Source organism: Gobio gobio (assembly GCF_949357685.1).
Source record: "Gobio gobio genome assembly, chromosome: 6".
NCBI classification, from domain to species: Eukaryota; Metazoa; Chordata; class Actinopteri; order Cypriniformes; family Gobionidae; genus Gobio; species Gobio gobio.
In genome coordinates this window covers 15,390,062-15,400,932 of record NC_137102.1, presented here as the reverse complement: position 1 = coordinate 15,400,932, position 10,871 = coordinate 15,390,062, and the positions used below count along the sequence as shown (strand labels likewise).

Sequence of the window (10,871 nt, the reverse complement as noted above, 5' to 3'; positions counted from 1 at the left end):
ACGACTTACATAGTGATGACGATTTCAAAACACGGCCTCATGAAGCTTCGAAGTGTTATGAATCAGCGAGTCGAATCAGCGGTTTGAATCGCCAAATTTCAGCAGTTTGGCGGTTTGACACGCGATCCGAATCATCATTCGGCTCACTGATTCATAACGATTTGAAGCTTCATGACGCCGTGTTTTGAAATCGTCATTACTATATAAGTCGTTATTTAGGGGTTTTTTTGCGGACAAAAACTATTGTCGCCGATTCATAAAGTTATTTTAGAACCACTGTAGTGAGATGGACTTTGTAACGACGTCTTTAGTACCTTTTAAGGGTCTTGAGAGTGTAACATGCCATTGAGCCAATGGAGGCCTTTCAGAGCCATCAGATTTCAACTAAAATATCTTCGTTTCTGTTCCGAAGATGAACGGAGGTCTTACGGGTGTCGAACGACATGAGGGTGAGTAATTAATGACAGAATTTTCATTTTTGGGTGAACTAACCCTTAAACCGCTAGAGCGCAAAAAGTTACGGACTGCGGCTTTAAAAATGTAAAAATGCAGAAAGTTTTGTGCATAAGGGGATAGAATAGTTTGTACAGTATAAAAAACATTACGTCTATAAAGAGTCCCCAAAAGGATAGTGAAATCAAGTGTGTATGTGTGTGTACTTTGTATTCCCTCCATTATAGGGACTAAAAGTCCCCACAAAAATAGTAATACCAGAAAATATTTACCTTATGGGGAATTTTTTGGTCCCCAGGAGGAAAATAGCTCATAAATCAGGCTAAATTAAGTGTTTTGAAAGTTTTCTGTGATGGGTACGTTTAGGGGTAGGGGAGTAGGATAAACACAGTAGAAATCTGTGTGTGTGTGTGTGTGTGTGTGTGTGTGTGTGTGTGTGTGTGTGTGTGTGTGTGTGTGTGTGTGTGTGTGTGTGTGTGTGTGTGTGTGGCATGTTTTCGTGAAATATCAGGACACAAATGTGTATAATGACATGGGTATGACATAGGTATTACAAAAAGAGGGTGAAATATGAGGACGTTCCCCATGTCCTCACTTTTCAAAATGCTTATAAATCACACAGAATGAGGTTTTTTTCACAGAAAGTGAACTGCACAGTCTCCTGTGAGGGTTAGGTTTAGGGGCAGGGGCAGTGTAAGGGGATAGAAAATACGGTTTGTACGGTATAAAAACCATTACGCCTATGGAATGTCCTCACATTTCACAAAAACAAACGTGTGTGTGTGTGTGTGTGTGTGTGTGTGTGTGTGTGTGTGTGTGTGTGTGTGTGTGTGTGTGTGTGTGTGTGTGTGTGTGTGTGTGTGTGTGTGTGTGTGTGTGTGTGCTTGTGTGTGTGTGTGGGAGGTTTGATCCTCTAGTCTGTACATCATCATACTTTAATTGGGCTGCAGTGGTTAATTAAAGTTTCTGGTCAACAGGAGAAATCCAGCTGCCATACAATATAAAAGAGACAGAAGTGCCCAAGGACAGAACAAGGTGAGTCCACTTCACAAAGACGCTTCTTTTCGGTAAGTTTTTCTCTGCATACACTCAAAAACAAAAATTAGATGCTGTTCACTATATTAAACAATTTATTTTGATTTAACACCATTGTATCAGGTTTCTCATTCAAACATGATTTCTTCATGTTAAATTGACTTGAAATGCTTACTTTTTGACTTAACTCAATATTTGTATTTTGAAAGAGCGTGTTTCAATCAAGTAGCTCAATCAAAGACGACTTCAATCACTGCTTTTCAATGCAAAACTACAAACACTGTATATTTTGTGATCATGTCACTTATTTCTTAGACATGCAATATCTGTCAAAAGTTAGGAAACAATATTTTTGATAATAGTCTTTATGCTCACCAAGGCTGCATTTATTTGATCAATAATACAGCAAAAACAGTAATATTGTGAAATATTATTACAATATAAAATCATTGTTTTCTATGAACATGTTTTATTTATTCCTGTGATGCAAAGCTGAATTTTCAGCATCATTACTGAAGTCTTCAGTGTCACATGATCCTTCAGAAATCATTCTAATATGCTGATTTGATGATCAAGAAACATTTGTTATTATTATTATCGATGTTGAAAGTTTTTGTTGCTTAACATTTTTGTGGAAACAATGATACCATTCAAACATTTGTGGTAAGATTAAATAAACTTGTATTCATTAAGAATGCATTAAATTGATCAAAAGTGGTAAAGACATTTACAATTTTACAAAGGATTTCGATTTAAGAAATGCTTTGCATTGAACTTTCTATTCATCAAAGAATCCTGAAAAAAGTATCACCATTTCCACAAAAATATTAAGCAGCACAACTGTTGATAATAATAATAATAAATGTTTCTTGATCATCAAATCATCATATTAGAATGATTTCTAAAGGATCATGTGACACTGAAGACTGGAGTAATTTGCTTGTTCAAAAAAACTGTAATGTTTCCAAACTTTTGCCAGGTACTGTAAGTGTTTTTATTATCAGTGTGCACTGCTCCGTTGAGGCTTACCATGACTGGATCCGCTCTGGTTTCGTCTCTCCTGGCTCTGGCCTGTGTTCTCCTGCCACTCTGTGCTGCTCAAGGTGAGTCGGATGCTTTCTGGTTTGGTCAGTCTTGGTTGTGGTGAGGTCTGGTCGAATGCAGCGTGTGTTGGTGTGTGCAGGCAGCTGTGTGGGCAAATGTGGCGAGCCGTTCACCCGCGGACAGATCTGTAACTGTGACTACAACTGTTTTGTCCACGGCGAATGCTGCAAGGATTTTGATGATGTCTGCACCACCAGTAAGACCCTCACCGCCTCACAAGTTTATACTCATTATTTTTTATTAGGATAATAATTGACTTATTTTTAAAAGTTGAATACTAGTAAAATAGTCACAATTATATACAATTAGAAATGCATACTGGGATGATTTTTAACACCTTTAAAGATGGTCAAATGTATTCTGGGATTCTTGTTTTTCCTTGTGTTTTGCTTGTTCTTCTTTTTCCTTTTTTATTTAGTTTCATCTTTTCTATAATGATTACCTTCATTTTTAAACTTTTAAATTGAATATTTTATTGCAATTAATTTAACCAATTAATGATGTAAAGCGTGACATATATGTTATTTAACATTTAGACAAAATTTAAAAGAATTAGGCTATAAAGAATTTTGATTATGTGTTTTTCATTTTTATGGCCAATATACTATGATATATAGTGATAATATGGAGCTCATATTCGAGGAGAGAAAATATGCAGATGTTGTTATTCATAAGACCAAAAAGTAAGATGAAATATCTTGTAATGCAAAATATATAGGTCTACTGTAATACATTGCATAAAATGCATATCAGTTGTCACTATATATCCAAATAATATATCTTAATAAGATTTAAATGCTTAGTTTAATGTGCATGTAGTCAGACAGATGCATCTTTGAAATATATATTTTAACATTATTATTATTATTATTTATTTTTTGTATAGATAATCAAGTAATCTAAGTTGTTTCAGGTCAGTAAATGTTCATCTTTAAATATTAATAACAAAATAAAAGTTATTCTTACGTTTATTTGATAAAAATCATGAAAGATTTCACAGCAAAAGACATATAGGCCTCAATAGTCAGAGTGCAAAACGTAAGGCATGTAGAAGATTGAAGATCGTGTAAAGTTGTGTAAACAGGTTTTTCAGCAACATCTTGATCGTGTTGATAATTTAGAGGCATTAGAAATTCATGTGGCCTATCAAAAATATGATAGGTTTGACACATGGTTAAAATAGTTGTGTGTAATTGACAGGTGATTCCTGCAGGGGCCGCTGTGGTGAGCCGTTCCAGCGCGGGAGACAGTGTGAGTGCGATTCGGACTGTGTGCGACACAACACCTGCTGCCCGGACTACAGCGGACAGTGTGGTAGGACACCAGCTCCCACACAAGCACTACACAAGTTATACACTACTAGGACAGGATTTTTACAGACCCAGGGACCCCCAGTATAAAAACACTACCCAACATTACTTGACTATGCTGCCTAAGATTAAATGCATTCAAATGGTTAGTAATGGCATGCATATTTTGAACATGTATGTACAGTAAACATCTGCTCTGACTTGATCATATACCGGTTTTATTCTAGTTTTGACTTTATTCTTGTTTTCTTTAGATGCTTTCTCCCAGTCGCAAGCTGCAAGAAGCTCAAAACTAAACAAACCAACAGGTATTATATGAATGTCTATTTTAATCAATTTTTTGTATGACCTTTCCCTCTGGAAAATTAACCATAATTTTACTACAAATAAAACCAAAAAACATTATTATTGTAGTTTAACCATGGTATTTTATAGTTAAACAGTGTAATCAATCTGCCAACAAACTTTTACTATAACTTTTACTAGGAAACCTAGGTTAATTTTCGTAACGCTTGAGGGACCCCTTTTAGTGCGGATTGGCTGTTTATGGGTCAATGATATTTTTTGTGTCCCAATTCATTATTTTCCTAAAAATAATTTTAATAAATACATGTCATATATCAAATTGATCTACAATATATCCTTTATAAGAAGCTCTTTTCATTTTTTTTTAATTCTTTTGACTCTTTGAGTTGTGGTGTTTGAAAGACCAAAAATGTCAGGTGGTGCGACCGTCCGAACGTACAAGCAGAAAACAAAACTGCACCAAAAAGGTTCATTTTCTCAGTTAAATTCTTAATCAAATAGTTTGGCATAATTTTATGTTAAATTCCTTATAAATGAGGTTAAATAGTGTATCAGTCCTATTTCTAAACTATTCTATTACTTAAAAAACTTTTGTCTGAAAAATGTAGGCTACTTCTCCAAATGTCAGGTAGAGCGACCAACATAAAAATGCCATTTTATGCAATGTTACTTTAAGAAAACCATGTGACAGCATATGACATCACACAGAAGACCCCAGAGGACCCCTTTGATGCAGTAACAATGTTAGTCACCCTCCCATAAATAGTAGATCATTTGACATTTGATTCAACTTATCATGTCAGGTGGTATGACTCCTGGAAAACTTTGAAAATGTGTTGTTATTATAAAAATGTATTTGATTAAAAAAAAAAAAAAAAATGATGTATAACCTTGAGCCTATGGTCAAACATTTGTATAGGTGTCCAAGTTAATGCCTGTTAGATTTGAATTGAGTTTGAAATGTCAAATGTACATTTAAAAGTATCAATTCCCACTGCAATTGCAAAATGAGGTAAGAAATATAACTGTAAACCGTTATATAATGTATACAAATCATTTTTACAGTTAAAAACAAAACATAAAAACTCCTTATGGAAAATTCGGTGTTTGAACACATAGAAAAGTGTCCGTTTATATGAATTGGACTAAAAGGGCTATACATAAAGAAATGGAGAGGGAATTTACCATGTGATATGCATTTTAGACACTGATGTGATTCATATGTATATTGTAAATGTATATAATTTTAAATGAATATATGGTCGCACCACCTGACATTTTCTGGGTGGTAAAATACATTTTAAAACTGTTTTGCTTAAAATTTGAATTTTTTTAATCTTATTTGTCATTGACCCTTATACTGTAAATCCAGGTAAAGGTCATTCCCAAAGCCAAAATTGTCTTTAGTCCCTCCCAAGACCAAAACTCCCAAAGATGCCGGATCGCAGAGCCTCCAAAAAGCCTCAGACAGACTGTATCTCTCAGACTCCAGGAAACTGAACAGGATACAAACCAACCCAATCTAATGAGAAATTCGGAACAAATAGATTATTGAGATTTGTTCACAAAACAAGGCATATTAGTGAACGACAGTGGCTTATATAACAGCAATACGATCCCATCTGACTGGAAGCCCTGTAGCTCTCATTTTATATTAACTTCAGATTGTGGATAAGCACAAAGTGTATCTTAATGTTGTGTTTTTTAGATTATACTGAGAAGTGTGTGGCAGCATGTCTCGCAGCTCAGGAAAAGCCAGATCTCATGAGAGATGGTAAGTTCAGGATCAGATTATAAACAGACTTACATGTATTATTAATTTTATTACGTATATTTTAGACTTTTTTTTATTTTTCGGAAGGATTTTTTAATGTTTTTGAAAGAAGTTTCTTATGTTCACCAAGGCTGCATTTATTTGATTAAAGGTACAGTAAAAACAGTAATATGAATGAAATATTATTTAAAATAACTGTTAATACATTTTAAAATGTCATTTATTCCTGTTGAATTTTTTTGCATTACTCCAGTCTTCAGTGTCACATGATCCTTCAGAAATTTGAATATGCTGATTTGCTGCTCAAGAAACATTCTTAAATAAAAGAAAGTTCAAAAGAAATGTGTAATATTATAAATGTCTTTACTGACACATTATGTATATTTTCTCTCTCAGGGACTAGACCAAACGTAATGGCTCCATCTGAAGCTCCATCACATCCTGCTGGTGGCCCTTCGCCCCAGGACATTAGCATCTATGCTCCTCTTAAACCCTCTGACATAGCAGGTAACAGCTTAATGTGCCTGCTTATAAAGAATGAACTTATTCAAATGACAAATAAATAAACGTTTAACGGGAAAGAGACAACTAATTCAAATCTGCAGACATTTCCAGAAACTTGGTGGGGCAGCACATTATCTTGCAATGGCTTGATTCAATACATGATTCAGAAGTTTTGGACTGAATTCAAAAGCAATTTGTGCAAATTCAGAATGATTTGCTTCGAATACATGAAATAGCTTTTTATTACTTTCTCTATATAATGTGTCTTGTGCAAGGAAAAGAAAATACTTTATTGCACCAAAAGTAATTTAAATGTCACCATTAAATAAATGTACCGTTAAGGAAATAAGTTTACCTTTGCAGAATCAGCAGAAAAAAAGAGTGGCAGTACTTTTATTTAGTTCTGCTATTTTAAAACACCAAATGACATAAATAACAAATGTTTACATATAGATCACAAGAAAAGAAAAAAAAATGACACAAAAGACCCAGTTCAAAAGTTTACATACACTTGATCCTTATGTGTCGTTACCTGGATGATCAAAAGCTTCTTGGCATTAATCAATATTTACAGATTTTGTATGAATACAGTTTTGTTCCTTGTAATAGTGATTCCCTTATATTTCAATATCATACAGTCAGTGTTGGAAAGGGTTTGTGAAGGATTGATCGTGGGCAGCTTAACTATCACAAATCCTACTAACAGTGATCATCCAGGGAACAACACAGTATTACAAATCAAGGGCATGTAAACTTTTGAACTGGTTCTTTTGTGTAAATTCAGCTATTTTGTTTTCTTGTGGACATCTTTTATGTAAAATAACTTATTCAGGGCAGCCGCAGTACTACTCAAAAACAACATGCAATTTATTATCCCTCTTGTTTAAATTTTTATTTTTTATATATATATATATATATATATTTTTTTTTTTTTTTTTTTTTTTTTGCAGATTCTGCAAGGTGTATGTACACATATGACCTCTCTTTACATGGAGGCTATTTTAAAAACAACGAATAGTAATTTTGACATATTTTTTTAAGGTGTTATTTTATTTATTTACATGATTTGTCATGGCCTTTAAAATAGTTATATATACAGTATATATATATATATATATATATATAAAGCTATGACTGTGTATTAGTGTAGTCTATTGATGCTCAAGCACTTCAGGCAAGAGCACATTTTTGAGAGAGAGGGTTTTTGCCCATGTGATTGTGATAGTAAACGCTATGAGACATGAGGTGATCAGGGGCCTGTACCATGATGGTAGTTTAACAAACTCAGGGTTACAGGATTAGTTTTGAGTTGACAAAACCAAACCAATCTATTCAGGCTTTGTTGGTCCCATGATGCTGATCATCAACTTTCTCTGTCAACTCAGGCTTTGATCCTGAGTTTAGGAGTTTAGCTGTGACATCAGTAGTGAACAGCCAATCACATGCTGTGGATCAGTAAAACTGAGATTCACTTCTCACGAGCGAAGCAGTGTGATTCACTTCACTCTTCTGCAGAATATACATGATTGGAAAATATTAAGAATTGAAACAAATTTACACAGAAGAAAAGAGCTGTCGAGGACAACTTTAAGAAAAATCTTATACATCAATGCAAGTAAAAGTTATGAAGTTAGTTTAGTTGATAGAGAGAGAGAATTGAACATTTATGCTCACATATAATTTTTTATAGATTTAGTTATTGAATTTAAAGCTTATTTGAATGACCTTTACATAGGCTATTTATTTTAATATTAACAAAATGCATATTAATGATTGATTTACTAAAATTATACATGTGTAATTGATTAAGGGTATAATAATTACATAAATTATTTTTAAATAATTCAAAATTATTATTATTATAAATAAGCATTGTTAAAAGCCAGAGGGTTAAGTCTTTAATAGCCATTTGCTATGTAGTGACCTTTAATTTGGAGAAGAAAAAGGGGAGTGACTTTATTGCATCAGATATGTGTCACTTTGCTCACAGCTGATTGGTCCAATTTCAGTTTGATATCTCTTATCCAGAACATAACCTGCCCTGGAGCAGGTTAGCTGTGGAGGGTAAGTTACTATGGAGATGAACACAGCTAAAAGCCAAACCACTTTAATGGTACCTGAAACCCAGGATTGGCACAAACTAAGCTTAAACATATCTGGCTAGCCAGCTAAACCGGCTTCATGGTATAGGCCCCAGAAGTCATGTTGAGGCACGCTAGATAAATAGGTCGCACAATGTCTCTAATTTTGTGTATGTAACTTTTTTCTTTTTAAACATTATCCCATTGTTATCCCACAGTGTGTGTGTGGACCCTCCCTCAGAGTCCTCAGCCCTGATTTGATAATCAAAATATTAAATTAACTACATTTATGCCTTCGCAGGTATTGGTTTCAACCCGGCCGGGTTCCCTCTGCCAGAATCCGGTCCTGCTCCTGCAGCTGGGCCACTACAGGCAGGGGGACCTTCCTCTGGGAATCCCCTAACCATCCCTTTGCAGGTCTCCTTCTCTGTCAGCAAACAAGGTGATGGGCCGTCCAGCGGGCCTGCCTCAGGTTCAGGTGGACCCAGAACTCTTGCAGACATCGCCCAGGCCATGGCAACCAGCAGCCCTGCAGGAGCTGGTATGTAACTTCAGTAAAATTTGTTCATGTCCCTGAAATGAACACTGATGTATGAAAATATTTTAAATGAAGTTTATGCAGTTTTAAATGTTTTTATTTTTCATTCAAGGAGAATGCTTGACCCCTGGAATGATAATGGATATTTTAACCTTTATTAGGGCATAATTTATCTTACCTTATAACATATACTTCTGGTTAATCAGATAATTAAAATAAATTAAATCTGAATATATTTGAACCTTAATCTCTCTTTTTTATTTAAGATGCAAACTCCGACCCTAACCTCTGCAGTGGCCTTGCCATCGATGGAATGGCAACTCTCTTCAACGGCACAGTCATAGTTTTCAGAGGTAAAACTTCTGTATATACTGCATTGTTGCATATTGTGCAGGTTTTTTCTAAATACACTCATTAGGCAAAGTGCTTTCCATCTCAGGTCACTTCTTTTGGCTGCTGAACCCCAAGACCAAAAAGGTCGGTCCTGCTCGTAAAATCACTGAAGAACTGGGCATCCCGTCTCCCATCGACACAGCCTTCACACGCTGCAACTGCCAGGGCAAGACCTACATTATTAAGGTACTGAAGAATATGCAAAACAGTCACTAACTGTGCTTGCAAAAACTGAATTGCACATTTTCCTTCACCAAGGGTGACAACTACTGGAGTTTTGAGAATGGTGTCAAGGAGCCTGGATATCCCAGATCGGTGTCCCAGGACTTTGGTGGGCTCACCGGGGAGATCGCTGCTGCTCTGCCAAGTCCAGCCACCAGAAAGAGACCAGAGTCTGTGTACTTCTTCAAGAAAGGTGCCCTCGGCCTCCTATGTTTGAGAAGCATCGTTAGAAATAACTAAAATGAGAATATAAATCATATGTATTTTCTTATCAGGAGGCACAGTTCAGAAATTCTCTTATCCCCCTGGAAGCAGACCAACTTGCGATGGAAAGAAACCCAGAAATTCAGTCTACGCTAAGATCCGCCGTGCCAGACAAGCAGGTACTAAATGAACTAGAAGTGCTAAATGCTAAATTGATGTACTTGAAGATAATTGTTTTAACCAGTGCATTGAAAATAATAGCAAGTGTTATTTTAGTATTATTATTTAACTTTTATTTTTCATTTGTATTAGTTTAACAAATATTTTTTTATTATTATTATAATACTGGAGCTTAAACTTGATTTACTTCAGTTCGTAGCAGAGACAACATTTCGGATTTTATTGATATTTTACTAGTTTTTATTTCAATTAATAACAATTATTTTTAATTAGTTTTTAGTCAATGATGACGACACGGCAAACTAATAAGTACAACCTCTAAAGTAATTTAATACATCTCACTTGACAGAGATCCAGTTGTCAGGGGAGATCAACATCAAACTCAAAATGAAGGGCTTCCCGACCCCCGTGACATCAGCCATGTCCATGCCCAACCCCAAGAAGCCTGATGGTTTTGATTACTTTGTTTTCTCTTGGCGTAAGTAACAATACTTTCAGACAAAAATTATTACTTGTGTGTTTAGAAGTTGGCATTTTGTGAGAAAAGTTACTGATTAAGACTCTGTGCTTTACTGCATTTCAGTCACATCTTCAGTTTCTTTGAATCATTATACATGTAATAACACAATCTCTGTCATTTACAGCTAAAGTCTTCAATGTCAAGATTAGCAGTGATCTGCCTGCTTTGACAGCGCCCGTCAGCCACTCCTCTCAGCAGAATGACATAAGCAAGTGGCTCAACTGTGCCTGAAACAAACACCATCACC

General features: G+C 35.2%; 1 protein-coding gene across 1 annotated transcript; it reads left to right on the top strand.

Moving 5' to 3' along the window:
- Positions 1 to 2,518: 2,518 nt before the first annotated feature.
- On the top strand, positions 2,519 to 10,855 carry prg4a (proteoglycan 4a; the record flags this gene model as incomplete). Its single annotated transcript, XM_079819460.1, has 13 exons — positions 2,519 to 2,591; positions 2,672 to 2,788; positions 3,793 to 3,906; positions 4,157 to 4,210; positions 5,917 to 5,982; positions 6,379 to 6,489; positions 8,869 to 9,108; positions 9,372 to 9,458; positions 9,545 to 9,684; positions 9,757 to 9,913; positions 9,996 to 10,103; positions 10,454 to 10,582; positions 10,749 to 10,855. The coding sequence occupies 13 exons, from the start codon at positions 2,519 to 2,521 to the stop codon at positions 10,853 to 10,855; spliced, it is 1,503 nt and encodes a 500-aa protein (XP_079675586.1).
- Between the last annotated feature and the right edge of the window lie 16 nt (positions 10,856 to 10,871).